This window comes from Parasteatoda tepidariorum, chromosome 3 (assembly GCF_982258835.1).
Source record: "Parasteatoda tepidariorum strain Cologne lab strain chromosome 3, Ptep-v5.0, whole genome shotgun sequence".
In the NCBI taxonomy this organism is placed as follows: domain Eukaryota; kingdom Metazoa; phylum Arthropoda; class Arachnida; order Araneae; family Theridiidae; genus Parasteatoda; species Parasteatoda tepidariorum.
The window spans coordinates 33,346,547-33,372,525 of NC_141757.1; the positions used below are offsets into that span (position 1 = coordinate 33,346,547).

Here is a 25,979-nt window from a genome sequence, read left to right on the forward strand (position 1 = left end):
CTTGGATTTTTACGAACTGTAAATGCGAACCTTAATGGTTTGAAGGTCTGTGGACATGCTGGATTTAAAGTGCAAAATTTATTAACGCTACGTTAAGTATTAAGGCAATATATATATATATATATATATATATATATATATATATATATATATATATATATATATATATATATATATATATATATAGCCCGTTCTCAGAATAAATACACATTTTTTAGACATATTTGGATTTTTCCTCATCAAAATATAGTGAGAGAGTAACTGCAATTTGGAAAATATGGTCCTAATAGTTCGAACAAGAGAGCAGTCGGAAGTTAGGATCTCTTCAATTTATCTGCCCCCTGATCGTTATCTTAAGCAAAATTTATTCGTTGTTTAATAATGAAGTGTTTTTGAATTATTTATATCTTGAATAAATCACGATATATTAGTAATTTTGAGTTTATACTCATTTCAATCTTTGTTAACGCATTATTCTAATAGACAATTCATAAGGAAAAACACGAAAAAGAAATTATTAATAAAAAATAGGGGGCCTTAGGCCTGGGCCTCAAATGTCTAGAGATAAATCCGGCAGTGCATTTCGCCGTATCTCAACTTTTTAAGCGAAAATACATTTTTTCTCTCACAATTATAAACAAAATCATTTCAACGCACAAATAATTTTTAATAATTATGAAATACTTTTTACTATTTTATTTAATAATGTTCGAAAATATAAGGCATACGAATTTTTCGTAATTTTTAACTGATTAGAGTTTTAAGTGATAAAGTACAAAACTTCACTATTTGTAGATTTGCTCTTGAAAAATAAAAATTTTTAAAATACGAAACTGACTTCAGAAATTTTTACAACTCGAAAACAAAAGAAGAATAAAATCCTTTATACAAGGTGTGTACTAAACAATTTAGTAAATTTACATCAACTATTGTAATATAACATCAAATTTGGCATAATGAACAGCAAAAGGCTTCTCAAAAATATTCTAATTCGATGAAAGACAATCGATTATAGTTTCGATTAAAGTTTCGATTTCTATATCGAAATCTTTTATTAGACGTCATCGATGAAGTTTGTTTACATTTCCTGATGATGGGAGTGTGGTATGTCTGAGGAAATTTAATTAATTGAACTACGTAAGTGTATTAAATGTATCAGTACCCTATATATATATATATATATATATATATATATATATATATATATATATATATATATATAGTGTAGTTACGAATCATTGTAAACTTTCAAGACTTAACCTGTAATTTGTTTTTTTTTTTTAATTCTCTTAAATATACTTTTAAACGTTAATTATTCAAAAGGATTATTTGACTTGCTACTGTAGTCTATTTTTTTTTTCTTCATCTTCCCAATTAATGCCTTATCTTCCATAATGTAGAATTTTTATTTTTTAGATAACAGCTCTTCAAGGTCAACGCTCTTAATTTTTTTTATTAGAAGTCATTTAGCTGTGCACCTAGTAACAAGAAATGGGGAGATATCTAAAAAGCATGCTTCTTTCTCGCCAATTCCATTTATTAGTAAGAAGTATTTTGTATATATTTTCGGCTATAAGTATGTTATTAGCATTTGATATCTTAGCTACAATAAAAGCACCGAATATCAAAATTACGTAGATACTTGTTTGATCTTTTGTAGCATAAATTTATCATTAACTTAAACGTAAAAGTAAAATAAAATTATTAACAAATGAAATATAATGAATTTATAAATAATTATTTAATATTGTTAAAAAATTAAATACAATTAAATCAAATTTTTCATTTTTTTTAAAGTAGTTTTTACAAGATTTTTCTTGCACTCTTTTCATTTTATTTATTTTTATTTCAGAAATATGGACTTACCTCAAGGCATTTTTCAGCAGCAGCTGGTGTATGTATTATAATTATTATTGTCGTCATGACATTGTTAGTATATTTAAATGAAATTTATTTTCATGTCATATATCACCCATTACTTTTAACCCCTTTAGAATTGCCAATATTTAATTCTTATTCTTTAGTAATACTTTTACTACTACCTACTTACTACTTAATACCTGTACTGCTAAGTTTTTTTTTATTATTTATGAATTGCTTTTTTTAAAAAAAACTCTTTTAATCTTTAAAAATTATATGTTCTTCCCCTTGATTTACTTTAAGGCTTTATAATATAACCAAAACTTGAAGGATGAAATGAATGAAAGAAAAATCTGGAATATTTAAAACTCAATCAAGTTATTAAAAGCAGAATGAAGAAAAGAAAGCATTTTTTATTAATTTTTATAAAAAGTAGGTAGGCTATTTTTTAAAAAAAAAATAAAGTCAACACTATACATTAAAAATATTCTTAAAATATTATTCCATTAAAATTAGAACCTTGATATTTTATCACTTCCTTTAAAACATATGATCAGCTTCAACAAATGTTAGTTTTTTTATGTATAATTTGTTAACTTCTCTCTTTACTTTTAGGGGTTAGATATTTTAAATTTTTTTAAAAGTTTCTGTTTTCTGAAATTTTATTTTTAGGACGAGTAATAAATTGTACTTTTATAGAAAAATTCAAGTACTCAAGAGCACAGAAAAAATAAATGTGCCAAAACAATGCAGGAAATTTGAAGAGAAATTCACCTATCAAAGAGTGGAGTTTAGAATTGTCTGACTCTACATTGTTAACTAAATATTCGATTAAAAACGACAGAAATTTAAAAACTTAATTACACAATTTTAAATATTTTATGATTTTTTTTTTGTTTAATTAATAATTCGAAATCACTTTGGATTCCTTGCTGCCCAGAGGGCTTTTTATTTTAAAAGGTAGATAATTTAAAAACTTTCAGGTTCAGATTTAAAAAATTTAAAATTTGTCACTTGATTTAAAAAAAATAACAAATGTATTTATAGAGAACATGATTGTTTTCAGTGGATTTTGATATTTATGGTCACTGAACTCTAATCATTATAATATTTTTTATTTAATTTGTAAGTCTATTATTTGTTTATTTCATTTTCGTGATCTAGACAACTAGTTAGTCGTTTTGTCTAAAAAAAGAACCCATTACTATGACTCTTATCGTCTTACTATTTCTGTTTTCTGAAATTTTATATTTAGAAGAGTGTTTAATTTGTGTTCATTAATTTTGTTCTGTCATTAATTTATGTTCATAAATTTTTTTTTCTAGCCAACTACAAAACTTTTCATTGATGGGAAGTTTGTTGATTCCAAAACTTCTGAATGGATTGATGTTCATAATCCTGTGAGTTTTTTTTTCATTTTTAAATTCTTTGTAAATAAAAAAATTGTGCTTCATAATATCTAGATTAAGAATCTATTTTTATGCCTTTATATTAAGAATCAATCAATTTTCACATCTAAAATAATGTACTTTTTTGTTCCTATAAGTCAGTAGTAGAGTTCCAATTGATATTAATGTAAGATTTAAGTGATTATTATTTTTTTGTTTTGTTTAACATAGTCAATATTTTTAAAAATTTTCTAAAATTTATTTTTTACGTATTATATTTTCCATGTTTTGTGTTCTTTGCTTTGTTTTTAATGTATTTAAGGATAAGCTAATGATTATAAAGATAATGATTATTTTTTTAAAAATTTAATGAGTAACATTTTATTAATAAAATTATTCTACTTCAGAAAAAAGATTTTTTACATGTAACTTTTTTTGTAAATTTTAATTTGTAAAGGAATATTATAGATTCACTGAAATAGGTAAGCTTTTTATTAAAGTAAAAAATACGAATTCATTTCCTATGGTTTGCTTAGTAATCCTAATTTTGATATTATTGTTCAAGTGAAATTAATATGAAACAATGAGAATATAATTTAGTAGTTACTTCTCAACTTATCTTACTCTAGAATTCTGATGTAGTAATGTACTTGAATTCTTCCTAAAATTAAGTATTTAATTTTTGGTTTATGTGAACCATAATGAATTAAACTCAACTTTAGTCAAAAGGTACTTTATTTTATTACTTTTGTAACTGCAGTTTCTTCTATAATTACCACTAAGGGCACTTGATTTAATTCCTTTGTAAAGTATTGTCACATGCCTTTCTATTGGATGTCAATAGCCACAAAAAATTTTTTATTTTAAAAGTTTAAGGTTTATTATTACTTATATAGCCTTAGCATAGTTATGATAATATAATTGTTTGAAATAAATGAAATTGTTTAAAGATTAGGCATAAAGGAATGCTGTATTGAATAAATATTTTATACCAAGAGGAGGGAAAAGATGTATGAGTGACAAATACAAATTTAAAACAAGAATAAGAAATTAAGATTAGAATGCTGAGAAATAGCATGGACTATTTAATGATACTACGGATAAAATTCAGTTGTTCTCCCTTTAAAGTAATTCAATATCTATGTTTTGTTACCAATGTACTAGTTAATCAAAGAAATGTTTATGTTCTTATTTGAATGCCAGGCGACAAATGAAGTTGTGACCAGAGTTCCTAAGTCCACACCATCAGAAATGGAAGCAGCTGTATTGTCAGCAAAGGAAGCATTCAAGTCATGGTCTCAGACATCCATTTTGACGCGTCAACAAACAATGTTTCGCCTTCAGCATTTAATCAAAGAGAATATGGTAAGCCAGTACTTTGTAGGATGAAAAGTTTTATTCATTGTATATGCTATATTTATGTATAGTTTTGATTTGAATAAATATTATTAATTTTTGCTATTTAAAAATGGAATTTAAATTTCTATTATTTTTTAAATATCTGCATAATTTTAGTTTGTGTTTATCATACTTCGTGCCTAGTGGCATATAAGGCCCTTATCTTTTTGCGCCAGCTCACTTGGTTTCCCCCCGCAAGATTTCACTTCAGACCAGCTAGCCCATCCCGTTTGTCTTTTTTCTTCTTCCACCTTTCTTCTCCATGTTAGCATGAGTCTGTATCTTTTTCATTTGCCCTTTGGTGCCCACCTTAATGCTACTGGTGGTATTCTTGTAAGAGGCATTCTCAATACATGACTTTTTTTGAATCCATCTTTTTCTTTTTGTACTGGCGGTGATTGGTTCTTGCCTGGTTTTACTGAAGAGTTCTGAATTTAATATAGTGTGAAGCCAGAATAGTTTTAGAATATTTCTTAAACCTCTATTTTGCCAACTATTTTGTTTTGTACTGTGAAATATTGTTAGTTTCCATGTTTTTGACCTATACAACAGTACACCGCTTACCATTAAATTAAAAATGTTTATTTTAGTCTTTAGCATTAAATTATTCGATCTCGAAACTTTTAAACGTTTTTTGAAGCAAAATCATACTTTTGAAATTCTTGCTCCCATTTCAGCATCTGTTAAACCCGTCCTATCAACAATTGCACCAAGGCAAGTAAATTTTTTAACATCTTCTATTACGCCACTTTCAATTGCAATTGCACACTTAGTCTTGTTATTTATTCTCACAGTCTTGGTTTTGTTCTGTTTTTCAATACAACATTCATAACATATTTTTCAAAAAAAATTTTTTTGGATTGCAGATCATCAAGTTTGCTGGCAAATCACATTTTTATCTGTGACTCCGTATTTTTCTTTATATTGTTGTACCAATCGGTCTGACTTGGTACTATCTAGCACATGTTTGATTTTCTGTTCTGTTTCTTTTAATCCACAGTGTTAGTGAAGACATTCCTTCTGTGCCATTCTTGTTTGACGTTTTTCTTGTTTTGGGTGTCTATTTCAACATTTTATCCTTCTAAGGCAGCAAATTTATTTTTGAATTTGATGACTAATCTGTCTCTAATATTTTGGTTCTTTAGTTTAGAGGTATCAAATCCAATTGGTCTTCTATTTTTATTTTATTAAGTCTCAGTTTCAGATTTATCATCACTAAGTAGTGATAACTTCCAACGTCTACTCCTCCCCTCACTTTTACGTCCCTCATGGATCTTACAAACTTTATATTCCATTAATAGCAATCTGGTCCTTGGTTTTCCAATTTGGTGATTTCCATATCACTTTATGAATTTCTTTGTGTTTGAAATAAGTTCCACCAATAACATGTCCATTTAATTTACGAAAGGATACAAATCTTTCTCCATTTTCATTTCTTTGTCCTGAGGCTTCATTTTCAATCAATCTTTCATCGTCATATGTTTTTTTTCTTCAACTTTAGCATTTAGATCTCACATTATGATTAAAAGGTCATGTTTTGCAACTTTGTTACTTTCTGTAGTTGATCATCAAAATGCTCTTTGTCTTCTTCGTCTGCATCATTTGTTGGAGCTAACACAAGTATAATAGTCATTTTTATATACTTTAAGAAAAGCCTTGACTTAATTATCCTTTTGTTAACTGGCTTTCAAGCAATCAGACTCCTCCTTCAAGTTTTTCATCATTTCCTGAATAGAGTATTGTTTTATCATCTGCTGTTTTGATATTTCTAAATTTAGTCCACCTGGCCTCACCCACTCCTAGAATATCAAGCATATAGTTGTCCATGTTTGTTATCTGTCTATTCTTTCCATTTTTGCACATAGTCCTTACATTCCATTTCCCTACTTTTAGTATTTCTTTTGCCTTGGGCATTCGCTTCATACGACCAGAGGCTCCCTTGTATTAGGGCTTTCTCCCTGACACATCATCAAGGCGCAAAATCCTCAATAAACCAGGGAAGCTAGCAGTCATCTCGAACCTTGCAAGTCTCTACACTTTCTGTCATTGCACAGTCTAAGCTTTGGGTTTCTATAATCTGGAAATTTTTTACGATTAGGAGTGATTACCCCCTCGCCCAACCTTCCTCATTTGCACAGGTTTAGGACTATCATCGGATTGAGTGAGCTCTAACTTATGGCTGAGTTTCTGCATAATTTAAAATCTTATTTTTTATTTTGTTTAGACTTTTGGTCTTACGTACGGCCTTACATACGAAGCCGAAGTTTTTGAAAATGACAATATTTTGTCTCTTGAATACAATCATGACACTTTGTTACGTTATATCTTATCTCATTTTTCTATTAAGAGGGGGCTATATCGTTCCATTTTTGGGACCAAGTTAACAACTATGAAGATATAATTTCTGTACTGATTGTGCTATAAAGCCTTGTTTATACTAATTGCGTTTGTTTTAAAAGTTAGAAATTAAAATTATGCTCTTTTTATACCAAATAAAATATAACAAAAATATTTAGATTAAATCTCTGTTGACTTAGTAAATGAAAATTGTCTGTACAAGGCTAGTGTTTTCAATTAGACTTTCTTCTGTACTCATTAAAATAACTTGAATTTTCTTCAACAGTATAAGAAAAAGGAAATTTTTGCATCAAAATATTCTCTTAGAGAAAAATATTTCATATAAAAACAGTTAATTTACCAAGCTTAATGCATTTAATTATTTGTAATTTAATAGAGTTTTTATTAGTTTTGAAAATGAAATATGGTTTTTAAGAAGTCTTTGATTTATTTATAAAGTTAAAGTTACACAGAACTGAAATTATGAAGTTCTTAAAAAAATAAAGAAGTTGTTACTTAAAATAAAGTGTTATTTAAAGAAATAAATATTTCAGATATGAATGAATAATTTACTGAAATGTTCTGTTTATTTATTTAAATGATACTAATTTTAATATAGTTATGCTCTAAAAAATAAGTGGAATTCACTAAAAAATTTCCCTAAGTTTTACTTCTTTTTGGTCACTCAAGTAACACAAAAAGCTTTATAATTGATTTTTTTTAAATGTTGTCAGCTCTGGCAATGTTTCAATTTCCGAAAATGCAACATTTAGTACCTCAGAATACAAAATATTTGGCTAAAGATAGCTTAATACAACTATACTTTGAAATTGATGCATATAGATTTGAAACCGTACTGATTTTCTGCTATCTGAATTCTGTAGTTAGCATTGATAACAACATAGAAAAATAAAAATCAATGAGCAGAGGCTTATAGTTTTTTAGATCAACATACATGAAAAGAGATAAAAAGTTGCTATTCAACTAATTAAACTATTATATGCCCAGTCTTGACTTATGCATCTTAAACTTGAACTCTATCCAAGTAAGAAAAGGCTATTATTGCCATCTGTGGGAGAAAAATTGAACTATTTTTGGCAGAATTGAATAGGTCAAATTATACAGAAAGCATGCAAATAGAGAAATTAGCGAAATTTATAAGGACATTGATGTACTAAAATTTATAAAGTTAAACAGATTGAAATTTGAGGACACATTTGCTATTTAAATTTAACTATCTCAACACATAAGATATTCAAACACAAACCAACTCGTAACAGAGCTAGAGAAAGCTTCTTCTTTGACTGGACTCCATTAATGCAGATTTTAAAACTATCAGGGTAGTGAACTGGTAACAAGGTGAAGGACATAGAGAAACGTTATAATAGAGAATGCAAAGGCCCACCTCGGGCTGTCCTACTAGTGATGAGGATGAGTATCTCAAAATAGTCTAATGAATTTGAAGTTTTCTTAAAATTTCTGCAGCTAGAAGAGAGAAATGTGATTCTCATAGGCTTAATACTGATTGTTTCTACAGTTTTTTTCTGTAAATAGTTTTTGCTTTTTATCTATTTAAATTTTGCACTTTTTTATGTCTTTTTATTATTTTTTTATTGACTATTACAGTCATGCCCTTTTGACTATTACAGTCAAAAAGACATGGTCCTTTTTTGTGATGATTTATAAATGTTAAAACTTTGATTTTTTTTAATATTAAATATTAGCACAGTTTAGTATGTATGCAATGTTTAATATATAATGCTTAATGTATAATGTATAGTTATGATGTGTTTCTTTGCAGGAGAGATTAAAACAAAGTATCACCCTAGAGCAAGGGAAAACTTTAGCTGATGCTGCAGGAGATGTCCACAGGGGATTACGTAATTGGACTTTATTTCCTTTTTTTTTCACATCCTAATTTCACTGTCCTATTTTTACAACTACAAATAAATCCTTACCTTTTATTTATGTTTTAAAAGTGATTTTTTATGTTAGCATTTCTTAAAATGCGTGAAAGTATTAAAGGTTCCCATTATGTTAGGTATTCTATAAAATGTTCTGAAATATTCAACTCTCCATTTTATCCATTTCAACACATTTTTTTTTAAAATTCTGAAAAATTCTCTTCTTTTTTGCAAATTGTTGGAAATTATAAATTTAAAATCATTATTTAATATTATTAAAATCATTATTTAATAAATAGTTTTTAAAATATTTTTATGAGATATATTTTGAAATACAAAACTTATTACATACTATTCTACCTACTCCAATAGAGTGAGTTGAGCTTTAATACTTCTTTTTTTTTAAACTGTGCTGTTTTGTCTAGAATAATGCTCTTTCATTATAATTTTCTTAAAACATTAAGAAAAAAAAGATTTAATGTAAGACAGAGGTAAATAATTTCATATAAATTAACTTAAAATTTTACGATAGGCATTTCAACAGAAAAACAATCAGTGAGAAAGAAATTTGGCGCAAAATCATATTTGTTGAAACAATGTGCAGTGCATAAAATAAATAAACAAAGCACCCTGAATAACTTATGGTCTAATAATTGTATTTTTCCAATATGAGACTCAATAATCTTCGTTTGTTTTTTTAAAAACGGAGTTTATTTAAAATTTGATTTCACATAAACTATTGAAGCGATTTTGTTCAAATTTTGTATTTTCAATTTAAAATTACATTTTTCAAAATTATGTATAGTAAATTAACATTAAGGGGTCCAAACTTTTTACCACTTTCCTGAATAAACTATTGGGACCTTATTTTATCCCACATTTGAAAGGTCATGACTTTTAATCAGAAAAAATGTTTAATCAGAGAAAGTAAGTTTTTCTGTCTGTTTTTGTAACCTAAAATATGGTCTGCTCTAAACAGTTATTATGTTTAACGTAAGGTCTTTGAAACCATTGAGATTGAGTACTAGTATGTGATAATGTAATCATTAGATCAAAAGTTATGCAGGGTTTTTTCGTTTTTTATGTACACTGTGCATCACTATAAGCCTTTTGTATTATGAGAAAACATGTTGACAGCATGTGATTCTTTGTTTTTCAGAGGTTGTTGAGCATGCCTGCTCTGTCACTTCCTTGCAGCTAGGTGAGACTCTCCCATCCATATCTAGAGATCTCGACACCTTCTCTTACCGCCTCCCATTAGGAGTGACCGCTGGAATAGCCCCTTTCAATTTCCCAGCCATGATACCGCTTTGGGTAAGAAACTTTCATTTTTATGAAATTTAATATTTTACCTTCCAAGTGTTGAGCCCCTGGGTAAAATTGTACAGAAATTTCCCTGCTGCACACTACTTTGCTATTGTATAACAGGCAGAAACAAGTTTTCTGATTCAGGAAAGCTTGTAGCTGAAATTGGGAAAAAGCCAGAACTAATACTCAGAGGGTTAATTGGGATTAAATTAATTTATAGAGCAACCGTTAAAAAATGTTGTCTTTATATTTTTTATTAAACTTTAGACATGTTTTAATTTGCTATCATAACTCTCTAATATGCCATCTGGGGAGGAGACCAGTTTGATATCTTGATCCTCCCCCTGTCCCCCTCCTGTTCTTTTTAGTTGTATAGGTATGTACTATAATATTTTCCCCATTCTTAATATTTTTCGTATTTGTCAAATATATTTTTTAAAATTTTCTCAATGCTTTCTTTTAGAACTATGTTCAATGTAGTTTACTGTTCCATTTTGTTTCCTAACTTAAAAGGTTTTAATCTATTTGAAAATCAATACAGAAACTAATGTACTTCCTCCTCTTATGACTCACCACACGCTGATGGTGAAAGCGTCCGAAGTACAGAATATGTCTATAATAAATTACATAGTAAAAGTAATATGGAAATCATTGACATGAAAATATTGTATTAAAATTACTACAAATAATTTTTATTAAAAATATTATGTATTTACTGCTAAAGTATTTCTTATGAAATAAAAAAAAAGAATTATATTTGTTTACTGAAAATATGTAGAAAATTTGTCATAATTTCAATGCACTCTTTCCTTAACAGTGCAAACGATACATTTTAAATGTTTGTAACAGATTTCTGCTCAGTCTTTGTAAATTATTGTAAATACATAATGTTTCTATTTGTTTCAAATGCTTTGTCATCTTCTGTAAATGTTGGCACTGGTTATGATTCTGTATTGTCATCTTCATCGGTATCATTTCTGCTATCATTTTTCCAACGGCCATTTAGTCTCAAGTTTTAGCAACTTTCCTCAACTGGTACATAAACATCAAACGTGATGTTTGAGGTGTTTTTACTAAACTGTTATAAACTATCTTTTTCTTCTTCCTTATTAACATCAGGAATGACTGTTTTTTTCTTCTCATAACAGAAACTTAAATTTTTTCAAATGTCAATCAAATTTCTAGATGGAGATGTAGGAATCTTCTAATTTTTTAAAAACTGTCTAAACAACCTTTGGTAACATTATAAAAATAGCTAATGTACCGTTAAAACAAGACTATATATACAGGAAAACAAAAGATAAGGGAAAGATGGATCAAGGTTTCACTGCAAAATATTTCACGTGCGAATACCTATTATAGAGGGGTTAAAATATTGAACTCTTATTATGAAGGATTGGGGTACATTCACCACTAATGACTTGAAGTCACTAATAACTTGAAGCCACTAGTGACCCTGTTTTAGATCTATGGATACTAACTTGCAGAGAAATAAAAGTAACTGGTGACGCTATTTCTATCACCATGCTGTTTTTTTGTGAAATTAAGGAGCCTTTAATTTACAGCTATTGAATGTTGAGAAAGTGCTTTATATACATATATTGTTCAACAATTTAAATTTGATAATATTCTTATTATTTGTAAAGTTTACTGGGTTTCTCTCTTTTTACAACAGCTAGGAATATTATTAATGTATCATTTTTGTAGCATAATTATGTCGATGAAATTGTCTTGTTGAGAAAGAATTCATGTTTATAAATATATTGTTGTTTGAATGGTGCAGATGTTTCCATTGGCTCTTGTGACTGGAAATACAATGGTCTTGAAACCATCTGAAAGAGTTCCAGGAGCGACCATGATCCTGATGGAGCTGGCTAAAGAGTCTGGTATTCCTGATGGAGCTGTTAATGTCATTCATGGGGCTCATGAAGGTGTGTACCCTGTTATAATTATAACAGTTATTTCAGTCAACAAGTATCATGCGTAAAGACAATCTATCTAAATCTGTAAAAACGTTTTTTTTAATTCATTAAAATTCTTCATTAACAGCTGTTATTTTATATTATTTATTATTGAGATTATTTTTGTGTTATTAATATTATATAGATTACAAATTTTGAGTTCAGAATGTTAATTATACTGTTATAATTATAACAGTTTTTTCAGTCAACAAGTTATCTATCATACTTAATGACAATCTATCTAAATCTATAAAAATGTTTTATTTTTTTTTATTTTTTAAATTCATTAAAATTCTTCATTATTAACTTTTATTTTATCTTATTTATTATTGAGATTGTTGTTCAGAATGCTAATTATGCTTAATAAATATATGTGCAGGTATAACATTTTAATATTTATTGATTGATAGATTAAATAAGGAATTCATTATTATCTGAGCTACATATTTTCGATTTGTGTCTTTTATTTTATATTATATTTGGTCTCCACTCTACCTTAAATTTATTTTCGATTTGGTTTCTTCTTGTTCGGTTTTGTCTGATGTGAGGCACCTCTGCTTTAGTAGCATTTTGTGCCAAATGCTCTAAACCCAATTCTTCCTAGTTCCATTTTCTTGGGTTGCTTACTTTGTTTATAAAGCCTGACAGTTCCTTAATAGAGCTGAGATGCAGCTTTTTTTCGGGTGGATAGTGTCAAAAGTAGTAAATCCGGTAAGGACATCACACTCATATAAAATATGATACGCTGATTCCACATCCTTGTAACATTTCCTGCATATTGGTTCTCATTCTATGAAGGTGTTTTCTGAAAATGATATTGTCCACAATTGTCTGTATCTTCATTCTTGGGAACCTAAGGATTTCAGAAGCGATTCTTGCAGATGAACTGGTAATCATACTTTTAGCATGTTCATGTCCAAGAGAATTGTGCCAAACCTTTTTCATCTCATTTAAGGATACCTCCCTCGCACTATTCATGTTGATGCCACAGAAGGGTTCCATTCCTATTAGATTGAAAGAGGCGTTACAAGTTCATCAGCTCTTTTGTTACCTTCAATTCTCATGTGTCCTGGCACCGAGATAAGAACAATCATATTCCTGGTTACCAGTTCTCTTAAAAGAGTTCTACATTCCATAGCATTTTTTGATTTAATTTGGAATGAATTAATAGCCAATAAGGCCTTTTGACTGTTGCTGAAAATAAGTATCCACTTACAATTGTAACCTTTTTTTATTTTTATCTGTCGACAGTTGGTGATGTAGGGAACCGATTATCCGGAATGATCGGGACCATCGCTATTCCGGATTACTGATTTTTCCGGTTTTCTGAATTTTTTCCATTTTTTTTTTTGTTAAACCCAACTAAAAAAAAAAAAAAATATTTGGAAATAATCTTAAAAAGAAGAAAAAACGATGAAGTAATACACTAATGATTATTGCCAAATGATGTTAATGATCTTTCAAAAAAGAAAGAAAAATCCTAAAATCTTATGAGGAAAAACACATTCTTTTTAAAAAAAATGGTTGGAAAATTTATCGAATTTCATTCCAGTTTTTTGGTTTCCCGGTTTTCTGATTTCCGGACAACGGGTTCTGTACTGTAGTAAGATTCTCATAACTCCTTTATCACATAATATTAAAGAGACATATTAATGTATCTGTGAAAATGTGTACGGACTAGTAATATCTTTTAGTCACTGGTTCACAGACCAGTGTCTAAATTTTCTAATTTCTACGGCTGCTTTGCTTCAGAAAATCTTATTTCATATTTGTGTTGATATTAGGATTCTTTTACTATAAACTGAAAAATATTTTAAGTTTAAACTTAATCGTAAATTCATTTTAAGAGTTTTTTTATGTATGTCAAACATATGTTTTACAAAAATTAAACGTTATTTTGTGCGGATCTAATATATTTATATGACATAAAAACTGTATTTGTTTTTCTTTTTCAGCTGTTACATTTATCTGTGATAATCCTGACATAAGAGCGATTTCATTTGTGGGATCAGATAGAGCAGTAAGTCATACATATTTCTTATTTTAAATCTTTGTGAAGTATTTTAATTTCTATGTTTTGCTGTTTAACTTTTCCCTCAAAATTTTAGTGAAACTTAATGATCTCTGTTTCTTTAGACTAATGTTGGAAGATCTTATATTTATCCATCCATTCATTGGGACTTCATTCATTTGAAATATAATTGGAGGAAATTGAAAATATATTCAGTTATCAATATTTAAACTTATAAAAATTTGAATTGTTTACTTTTAAATTCTCCATAATACCTTATTCTCAATAATACTTTAGGTTGGCAAAAATAATGATTTCCTTTTTTAAAAAAAATCGTAAACATAAAAAAAGTCGGATTTTTTATTAAAAACCATTTTTATGCCAAAAAATGTAAAAAAAAAAAAAAAAAAGTTCTTCACATTGAATTGCCCAATCGTTTCTTAGTCTAATGTTAGTCAACTTTTTTTTTCTGGACAGTACTTTATTACATTCAGAATTATGTGTTAGCATCTATTAGTTTATAATATTCATGCAACTATCAGTCATAATAAAGTATTTCTTAAAAATAATATCATCAAGTAGAATATTGTAAACTACTTTTGCTTGATGAGTTAATTAATTTTAAATATAATTACAATTTGTGAATTTAATGTGCTTAGTGAAAAGTATTTTTTGAAAATATTTTATGGATATGTTTATATGCATTATATATGCATTAAGAAAGTAGCCTAAGTTTAAGTCATAATGAAGAAAAAAATTACTTTAGCACCTATTTGTGTTATAAATAATATCTGTTAAGTTTATGGGTTAAAGTTTTAAATAAAAATGTAGTGTTTGTAATAAAATTTCATTCTGGAATTTTTTTTTTAGTTAAGAAAATGTTTGAAAATGAATTTCCCTTTTATTTATTTCTTATAATTAATGGTAAATATATTTGAAAAAAGACGCTCAATGGCAGAGTGGTAGCGCTTTGTGCTCTCATATCACAGGTCCAGGGTTCTATTCTTGGACCAGGCAAGGTTAACCTTTCATCCCTTCAGTGGGTTGGTGAAATGAGTACCAAGCATGCTTGTGGACTACGCACCACGTTCGGCTGACCACCCAACCGGAACATCTGCTCCTCAGAGCCCCAAGTCAAGAAAACTGAGAAGGGCTCATTAGGCCATGGCCCTCCATGGAATGTCGCACCTTTGAGTTTAATTTTATATGTAAAGAAAAAATCAAAAGTTTTTGGTTTTCAATATTTAAGTAGGAATATTTAATTTCCATAAAGTATTAATATTTATGTATGAATATTTAGTATATTTATGTCCCAAACTTTGCTCATGAAATGCAAAACTATTTTATTTTATTTTTATTTTTGACTATGCATTTACTTTGTGAATATTCCATCAAAACTAGTTAAACTGTTTTTATCTAATTAAACATTTTAATTCTAATGTTATTTAAAACTAACAATTTGTTTTTATGCTTTGTCTTGCGCATACAACATTGTTGATTTTTTTTTTCTTCAGGGAAAGTATATTTATGAAAGAGGATCTATGAATGGTAAACGAGTTCAGAGTAATATGGTAATTATAATTTCTTTTTTATTTAAATGAATTTTATTTCTGGAAGCTTAAAATGATTTTTATGTTTCTAGGGTGCCAAAAATCACGGAGTTATCATGCCTGATGCAAATAAAGAACATACCTTGAATCAAGTAAGAGTTTATTTTAATATTAAAAGAATAGTTTATTGTCATGAGATTATTTACCATTATAATTAGGAGTTTATTTTATCATTATTTCTTGTAATCATTTACAACTTATATTATCAATAAAAGATTATTTATCATTATCATTAGGAGTTTATTTTATCATTATCATTAGGTCAATATGGATTAAGAGATAATTTATTATAAATAAGATTTAATTTTATCATTAAGAGATTATTTATCATTTTCCTTATGAGTTTATTTCCTCATAAAAGGTTTTTTTTATCGTTCTGTTAAACCCTTTTCATTTCGTTATAAATATTTCATGAATTTAATGTTGTATTTTATTTATTAATTTCAAAGCGTTTTGTTTTTTTAAAATTTTATATCAAATACTTATTTATATGGCCTAACAATTTTTGTATTTAGTCTGGTATTTATGTTCATTCCTTTATTGTTTTAATTTTGTATTAATTTCTACTAAACTTCATTAAAAAATCTCTTGTACTTTTACTTTTTATAAATTCAAAATAATGTTAGTGTATTTTTTGCTTAGTTTGATGTTAAATGAATTAAAACTACAGACTTGATTACTTCTTTTGCTTTTTTCCTTACATATAAAGAGGTAGCAAAATTTATGCTTTAACATTTGGTTTAATATGATATTTACTGCCCAGACATTTTACTTGCATATTATATAAAAGAACTGATCGGCAAGTGTTTCATTTTAAAGTTTTAATAAAAATTTTATAGCATTTGCTTATTAATGGTTATTCAACTACTACTTTAAATGTTTTGAATGGTTAGAACTTATAGGTTAGAGTCTTTATTTTTCCTCTTTTTTGAACTATATTATGAATTTAACTTTTGTTTCATTTTTGCTCAGATTGAAATATTTAAAATTTCACCCAGTATTTATTCTTGTTTTTTTTAACTTATGTTCTTTATGATATTTAATTTTTGATAAGCTTAATATTTTATGAACTTAATGCAGCATTTATTTTTTACTTAACTTAATACTTGAATACTCAAGTCCTCAATGTTTACTAAATTTGATCGAGTGATCTTTAAGTTTACTATTTTATTAACTATTAATCTGGTATTTATTTGTTTAGACTTGGTATTTTATGTATTTTATCTTTTTTTTTCTCAGCTTGTTGGAGCCGCATTTGGTGCTGCAGGTCAAAGATGCATGGCCCTCTCAACTGCTGTGTTTGTAGGAGAATCTCAAAAATGGATACCCGAACTCGTAGAACGTGCCAAAACTTTAAAAGTCAATGCGGGTAATTAATGGTTTTCCACTTTGGTTTTATTGTAATAGATAGTGTAAACTTTACAAAGCTATACTCAAATGCAACAATAAGGATATTTACTCAGTTTTTGTTATTTTTAACTTTAAAAAAAAAAAATTATGAATTTTTACAGTTATTAAGTTTCTAATTAGGCTTAATATATGATTTTGTTGCTTTTTGAAGTATTTTATTTTTTAAAGGTTTATTGTAATTATCTTTGAAATAATTATTGAAGCTGATTTTAAAAATTTTTGGTTTGTCCATTAATTTTTTAAAAAAATTTATCAATTGCAATCCATATGTAACTAGAGATTTGTTAATTTTTGACTACAAATAGGAGTTAATCCACACTTTTAAAACTACTCTTAGGATTAAAAGTGCTTTAAAAGTTACTCGTATATAGGCGTTATACTTATTTTTTGTGCCACTTAAAAAAATAATAAGTTTTTTGTTTTGTAATTTTTTTGTTTGAAAACAAAAAACTTTTTAAACTAGAATGTATCCTCAATTGTCTCATATAGCAGTTTTTAAATTTTTTGATAACTAAAAAGATATTTTTTCTATTTTACCTGAAAGCAGTTAGACTGTAGATAATAAATGTTTTAATTTGAATCTTAAAATTTTTTCTTTAAATTTTTGATGTCGCTGACGAAAAAAAAAGACACAGTAACAGACAAATAGTAGGTAGCAATAATAGTTCCCAGTAGAACACTGAAGTAAAGCATCATTGGCTGTGGTCAGCAGGCAGGTGGTTGACTACTTGAATCAGTGTCTATAGGGGCAGAGGTTGCTCAGTTTCAGTCCTCGTTAAACTGTTCTACTTTGAAGTGCTCAAATTCGCTTCACAGATTGTCGGGCTCCCAAAGCTAGGGAGCCATCCCCATTGCAGAGGATCAAAATTGCGGTGGCATGTCTTTGGATCATCCCCAGGGAGTTTCCCAAACCGTCACCAATAGCCCATTGTGCAGCTCTAGTATGACATAAATAAAGTACCGACCAAACAACAAATATATAAAATGCTTTAGATTTTTTTCGTTGTAGCCATATTTTATTTGTCAGAAACTGTGTTTTTCTTGTTAACCAATTTCTTTTTGCATATTTTTTTTTGACAATAAAAGTCTTAATTTTATTTGACTCAAACTTTCAAGTTTACATTTGCTTTAAATAACAAACATTAATAAATGACCATTTATTATGTATCATAATTGAATATATTAAAGGGTAAATATTATTATTAGAGATTATCTGCTAAATATTCAAGCTGAAATCATAATGTAAAATTTTAAGGTACTGTTTTCTTGAAAATCAATTTATCATTATTTGATTCCCTATTTATTCTGTAATTTACTTTGCTACATGTTGATTTAAAAGTACGCCTGTTTAATTTGTTAAATTATGTTTGTAGGTCATGAACCCAATACCGATCTTGGACCTGTCATATCGCCTCAAGCAAAGCAAAGAATTTCAACTCTTGTTGAATCTGGTGTTAAAGAAGGTGCCAAGCTGATATTGGATGGACGCTCCGTCAAAGTGCCGGGATACGAAAAGGGCAATTTTGTTGGACCCACCATACTTACTGATGTGAAGGTGAATGCATTTTAATTTTGAAATTCTGTTAGACTGGCTAGAATACATGATGTCACTTATATTTAGATAATTATAAATGGTTCTGAGTCTTGTATCAATAAACCCTGCATTCAACTTAACTTAATAGTTAGAGAAGTCAGGAGACATTAAAACTAATTTCTGAATAATCTACTTTGTTTTGGAAAAAGCTTAAACCACCAACATGTGTAGTCAAACATAAATGAAACATAATGAATCTATAGGTGCTGTTATGAAAACTTTTTTTTCAATATCCATCTATATATCGGGTTGGAGGGAAAGTTCTGTCGTATTTTAAGGAAAATATTTGAATTCATTTATAAAAATATGCGTTTAATATTAATCAATTTTATATGCTTCGTTATTTGTTACAACCTGTTGCCATCTTTCAGGTAACCTGTGAATTCCTGTTTTGTAGAAGTTCTCGTCCTTAGAATTGAAATAGTCAGCAACTGCCTTAGAAACACTTACAAAAGACTTGAATTTTTTACCCGTTAGATAATTTTGCAGAGATCTGAACAGATAACAATCTGATGGTGTAATGTCAGGTGAATACGGTGGGTGACTAAGGATTTCCCATCCTAACGCATTCAGTTTTTGAAGTGTCACCATTGCAGTATGCGGGCGAGTATTATCGTGGTGGAACACTATTCCTTTTCTGGACGCTAATGTTGGCCTTTTTTCTTTGATAGCTGCTTTTAATTTATCTAGCTGATTGCAGTACAGAACCGCGTTGATGGTTTTTCCCTGTTTCTGCAACTCGTAGTACTCTGGACCTTTCCTGTCCCACCACAAACAAAGCAGTACTTTTCGCTGATGGATACTTGGTTTTGGAACTGTTGCTGACGATGTTCCTGGTTTGCAGTAGGATTTTTTTCTCTTAATATTCTCGTAAAGATTTCACTTTTCATCTCCAGCAACCAGCCTGTCCAAAAACGGCTCCCTCTAATCAGATGTGATGAACACATTGTTACACGATCAGATAAATTCTTTTCAGTTATTTCATGTGGAACCCAAACACTTTGCTTTAACACAAACCCAAGAGATTTAATGTGATCTCCAACAGTTGTATGATGAATGCCAAACTCTTCTGCAATTTCTCGACTTGTTAAATGTGGATTATTTTCCAACATGGATTGCAAAACATCACTATTGATTGACGACAGAACTTTCCCTCCAACCCAATATATATCTATATATATAGACACAGTATATTCTCTATATCTCAAAGTTGGAGGGACGCTACAAAATCGAGATAACAAGTTCAGAACTAAATATGTTCTAAAAAGTAGAAAAATATATTCTAAAATATGAGTCATGAAACATGAAAATAACTACTATTAAAAATCTATGTAATGATAGTTGACTATAAGTCTAAGTACAACAATGATAATTTTATTTTTAAAAATAAGAAAAAAATTATTATGCATTAAATAAAGAAAGAATTGGTTTACAGTAGTTTTTCATTGTGATTTTTCCTAAAAAATTTATTTTCCATTTCGAAAAAAAAATTTCAAGGGTTGTGACTTTTTTTTAGGAGTCCACAACAAATTAAATTTTCCTAACAAAGGAGAATGTCTCATGTTATATATGAACTTTTTATTTACCTCTCTGTTAATTGACAATCTATCGCTGCAGCAAAAACTATATTAAAGTTCTAATTTCCAATTTTTTTTAACTACCCTTAACTCTGTTACTCATTTCTCGTTTTGATTAGTAGACTTTTACAAACTTATTTATTTGTTTAGTAATCATTGAATTTTTTTTTCAAATTTGTGAAATTAAAATCCTATAACAGAAAAGTCCCTGATATAAAAGAACTGAAATTTCAATAGTATGGCTCCAAAACATGTGAGTTTTTTTAGGTGTGGCATTGTCGCATAAATAGATGGTGCTGAAATTTAACAGAATTAAAAATATTGTCAATGATAGGGAAGGAATGGATGGTGCTTTGATAAAAAGAGAATTTTGTTGCACTTATAGAATTTAGTAATTGGAAAAATGAACTCAACTGCAAGCACTTTCGCATGAACATAATGAAATGAAAATGTGAAATGCCCAAGCTCTTCTCTTAACTTTGCTACACATATAACATAATCTTTAGTGACATTTTACATGTTTTTTAAAACTATGCTTAAGAAAATTTCCATAAAATTTGGTATGGTTGAAATTTCAGTTCGTTTGAGTTAATAATTCTTTTGTCACCGGATTTTAATTTCAAAAATGTTAAAAAACTTTGCCTGTAGTTAAATTAAAACCATTAGGTTAAATACTTTTACAAACTTTGATTGTTAATTTTTGTACAAGTTAAATAAACAGAAATTTATTTAATTTTTTGGAAAATTATATAATTTATGTTTTACTATCAAATGTTTCATTTCGTAATTATCTCTGTTAATGCATAACACTTTGGATTGATGCTGCTTAAAAATAACATCCCATTATTTCATTATTACAAAAATGATAAAAGTTGATCTTTTTTTATATTTTCAGCCTAACATGACTTGTTACAAGGAAGAAATATTTGGTCCTGTTTTAGTTATACTCTCCACTGATACCATTGATGATGCCATCAGTCTAATCAATTCTAATCCTTATGGGAATGGTACTGCAATCTTTACAACCAATGGTGCCACTGCAAGGAAATTCACTCTTGACATTGATGTTGGTCAGGTATACAATTATCTTGATTATTAATATTCATATTTCTAAACATAATCTAAATACGTTTTTAAGTATAATCAAAAGCATGACCTAATGTATTTCCTTATTTAATTCACAAAATTGCATTAGACTCAGATTAATTGCATTACCTTGACTATGTAGCATTGTTTTTATATTGGCACATCTGTCAACTCTGTGTTTGCATCAACAGTTGAAAGGATCATAATGTTTGAGCCATGAGCATCCCTATGCAAATTTTGACAGTTGTAAATACATATTTTGTGAAAAAGAAGGGCTCGAAGAACATACAGGGTATTTCAAAATTCTGGAACACTTTTCATGTTTCTAACTATTTATAAAAATCTAATGACGGTGTCGCAGTTTTCCATTGTTTTTGGTGCATTTTTATTGTTTGTAAAACCACGTGGTATGATCCAGTTTTCCCAATTTAATTATCATATTGATTTGGTTGTCATCAGCATAAAATTGATGTAAGGCATAAAGGTATTGTTTTCTTATAAATAATTTTGTATCCTGAATTTAAAGGTATTTATACTGTTATTCTTACATAAATTTTTTTAAAAAAAATAAGAGTTTAATAGGATTGTTATTATTATAAGAAAACATATTTCTATGTTACATTTTAAAATAAAGTTCTTTAAATCGGTGTCCGATCTCATTAAACATTTTACAATTGTTATTTTTTGGTGCAAATTACATTAATATACTGATATGAATTACTGTTAAAGAGATTTGTTTAATGATGTAGAATTTAAACCCTTCCTTCTCGCTCCCATGAAAATGAGGGGTTGAGGTTTCGCCCTCTATTTCTCGCTCCCGTGATTTTCTCGGACTGGAGCGTTCAGCAGTAAAGCGCCAATAAGAGTAAAACTAATTCATTTCTTTTTCCTGAAAAATATTTTATTTCTCATTTTACACACCAGATGGCAGTACAAGGATATTTTTAAGGTAATTGTAGATAGTTCGTTTATTTTAAACTAGATGTCAGCACTAATCAAATACGTGTATAAAAAGAATAGGCACTTTTATGATCGTTTTCTTGAAAATTAACCGATCATTGAGGGGTTAACTTTTAGCTTCATGCATATAGTGATGAGTGCAAACATTGTTTTTAAAATATATCCACCTGTTTGATATCTGTACTGTTATTATATTTTTGATTTTGTGCTTTTTGTAAATAGTGTCATCACTTTTTTAAAATATATTTTTTATTATTCTTCCTATTTTGTACTGTTTTTATTTTACTTGAAACAATCCGTTTAGCATCATAAATTTATATTTGAAGGTTGGTGTTAATGTTCCAATTCCCGTGCCATTGCCGATGTTCTCTTTCACTGGATCGAGAGGCTCTTTTCTAGGAGATGCCAACTTTTATGGAAAAGCGGTATGAATGCTCACTTTATATTTAAAGTCTCTGCTGCCATTAATCTCAAACATTTGAAATAATGAGTGATTTTTTTTGTTAATAAATCTAATAGTTAAATTATATCAATAAATTATCGCAAAATTAAAAAATAGCATCCTTGGAATCGCAAAACGGATTTTGACGTATTAAAAAACTGTATTGTGCATTTGAAATTACTTAAAGTTACACTATGAAACAGTATTAATTTTGAGCTATATTAACTACTATAAATAATTTCGTTGATTGTATTATTACAAAATGATAAAGTATAAACACATAAGTGATAAATAAGAACATCTCTGACTTTTACAAATATTTATGGCTGTAGGTTTTAAATTTTAGGAGGATTTTTTAGAATTGAATTGATTAAATTGTAACAATTTTTGGATGTGATAAATTAGATTTTAAAATAACATTAAAATGATTACTTTTTTCTTGATTTATCTTCATTGACAAGTATTTACTAAATGTAAGCAAGGCAATCATTGTTTGCAAAGAGGGGGTTACCTACCAAACAGAAGCAATGTTGTTCCGAACAAACAACAGAACAGAATTAAGGGAGCCCTTACTTCCTCCATCTTTGATTTTAAATTACATGTATAGTTTTCGTTTTTTTTTTTTTTTTGTATTTAGCATACTTTTGATGATAGATTATTATGCAACTGCAGAATACTTTTTACAAAAAGGATAGAAAATAGAGGGGTTGATTTATTAGCTTAGGAAAAATACCCGGGTGGCAGAGAACCATAAATTTTGCATCAAAAATGAATATATTTCACCTTTAAATTTCGCTAAGCATTCGTAAAATTTACTTAAAACTAAATCGTCAAATTATAGCAAAAAATGGTTACCCAAAAAACATAGAATTTACATGAAATTTTACGTAAACAAATTTATTTCCTTTATGATTATTTTACCAGCTATTTTTTGCTTGTTAAGAATGAGTACGTTATTTTTACATAGTATTTGCGTGAACAAGATGTCAAAATTTACATAAGTTGAAACACCAAATCATAGCAAAAAACGATTATCCATAAACATAAAATTTGCGTCAATAAATTCGAACCGAAGTTTACCGAACTTTAAATAGTAAATTTGATTTGTCAATAATACGCTAAATACACAGAATCATTTTTACTAAATCTAAGTAGTAAATATCGTCAATCTTTCGTAAACTATATGAAAGCAATCTTACAGCAATCTTGGTAAAATCCATTTCATTAATATTACGTAAAATATAACGAAGCTTTTTTTACTAGAAGGGTAGATGGTAAAATTCATTTCGTTAATATTATGTAAAATATACCGAAACTTTTTTTACTAGAAGTGTAGTTGGTAAAATCCATTTCGTTAATCTTACGTAAAATATACCGAAGCTTTTTTTACTAGAAGGGTAGTTGGTAAAATCCATTTTGTTAATATTACGTAAAATATACCAAAGCTTTTTTTACTAGAAGGGTAGATGGTAAAATCCATTTCATTAATATTATGTAAAATATACCGAAGCTTTTTTACTAGATATCTCAAAGGTAATATCATTTTGTTAATATTACGTAAAATATACCGAAGCTTTTTTTACTAGAAGGGTAGTTGGTAAAATCAATTTCGTTAATATTACGTAAAATATACCGAAGTTTTTTACTAGATGTCTCAATGGTAATATCATTTCGTTAATATTACGTAAAATATACCGAAGCTTTTTTACTAAATGTCTCAAAGGTTATATTATTTCGTTAATATTACGTAAAATATACCGAAGCTTTTTTACTAGATATCTCAAAGGTAATATTATTTCGTAATTATTACGTAAAATTTATGTATAAAGCGTATTTACTTTACCAATTACCCAAAAGTTAATGTTTAATTTATGTATCATACATGGGTAGCACTTGATAATTTTTAGAACTTAAAATTTTTCCTCATAATTTTAAAGCAATAAAATGATTGTGATGTTGATTTTGAGTCAGACAGTTAAAATTATGCATTTGCCAGTTTTAAGATTTTTTTAAAATTTAATTTAATTGCAATTCAAACTGATGAACTGATTTGGACGATGCTAGGAAATTCTTTTGCCGTAAATTGCACAAAATCAAACATATCAAAAATCTAAAAGCAGACAACTATTTACTATTTAACTACTTTCCAAAAACCGTTTATTACAGTATTATATTGGTGTAATTTTGTCAGAAAAAAAAAATGAACAGAGAATCCGTAATGCTGCTTGCTTCATATATCTTAATTCTGATTCGGCCTTGTATTTCTCATGTATCAAAAGATAATGCTAAATAAAGTGAATATCTGTCACCAAATTATTTGAGAAAATGAATTTATGAGAATTAAAAATATATTAAGAATTGTGATCCTTCAGCAGTTGAGTTCGCTCAGGTGGAGAGAGACCTTTTAAGCCTTGTTGTGTTGATTTTTGCTTCAAAATTATCTATCATTTTTATCTATCAAAATTATCATCATTCAAAATTATCTATCATTTTATCTATCAAAATTATCATCATTCAAAATTATCTATCATTTTTATCTATCAAAATTATCATCATTCAAAATTATCTATCATTTTATCTATCAAAAATATCATCATTCAAAATTATCTATCATTATTGCTATTTTTTTCCTGCCAGTATATATAGTTATGAATTAAAATATTTTTTCTATTCTATCAATGATTTTGAATAATGTATGTTTATATTTGAATCTGCTTTCCTTTTTAGGGTATCAATTTTTACACACAGCTCAAAACAGTGACTCAGTTATGGCGTGAGCAAGATGCTTCACATTCCAGAGCAGCTACTTCTATGCCAGTCATGAAATGAAATGAAACGTTTGAGAATAATTAAATGACTGTCTTCCCTATATTTCTTGTTACGTCATTGTTAAAATGCAAATAAATATTTTTTATTTTCTGATATTTTTGAGCTCACTAATATGAGTATATTTGTTACTTAGAAATTAAGGCAGGCAAGAATTTTGAGGCTCTGAAATATTAAAATCCTTAACTTTTAAGTATTTTTGGAAGTTTGAAAAAGATTTTATCATTTCTTAGAGAAAAAAATATTCTATAATGTTAAAAAGTGTTATTATAATTAATGTTACCAGTAAAAGAAAATTAGAGCACAT

General features: G+C 28.0%; 1 protein-coding gene across 2 annotated transcripts; it reads left to right on the forward strand.

The window, feature by feature from the left end:
• The first annotated feature begins 980 nt into the window (after positions 1-980).
• Positions 981-25,768, forward strand: LOC107456507 (putative methylmalonate-semialdehyde/malonate-semialdehyde dehydrogenase [acylating], mitochondrial). 2 transcript variants are annotated; one of them, XM_043048414.3, is made up of 16 exons: positions 981-1,137; positions 1,417-1,542; positions 1,853-1,894; positions 3,186-3,260; positions 4,452-4,613; positions 8,785-8,863; positions 10,047-10,201; positions 11,979-12,126; positions 14,112-14,176; positions 15,682-15,738; positions 15,810-15,869; positions 17,017-17,146; positions 18,561-18,742; positions 21,254-21,433; positions 22,731-22,829; positions 25,574-25,768. In XM_043048414.3, the coding sequence occupies exons 2-16, from the start codon at positions 1,492-1,494 to the stop codon at positions 25,673-25,675; spliced, it is 1,587 nt and encodes a 528-aa protein (XP_042904348.1). In that variant the 5' UTR covers positions 981-1,137; positions 1,417-1,491; the 3' UTR covers positions 25,676-25,768. The 2 variants fall into 2 exon arrangements, with proteins under 2 accessions (XP_042904348.1, XP_042904349.1); XM_043048415.3 differs by lacking the exon at positions 981-1,137 and adding an exon at positions 1,218-1,262.
• Positions 25,769-25,979: the final 211 nt, after the last annotated feature.

What these genes read in the sequence shown, in the direction of transcription:
- LOC107456507 (XM_043048414.3), top strand. Translation starts at nt 1,492, where the DNA reads ATGGGGAGATATCTAAAAAGCATGCTTCTTTCTCGCCAATTCCATTTA. An exon ending in CAGCCATGATACCGCTTTGG is followed by an intron (nt 10,202 to 11,978) that starts GTAAGAAACTTT and finishes TGAATGGTGCAG; the next exon opens with ATGTTTCCATTGGCTCTTGT. An exon ending in CATTCATGGGGCTCATGAAG is followed by an intron (nt 12,127 to 14,111) that starts GTGTGTACCCTG and finishes TTTCTTTTTCAG; the next exon opens with CTGTTACATTTATCTGTGAT.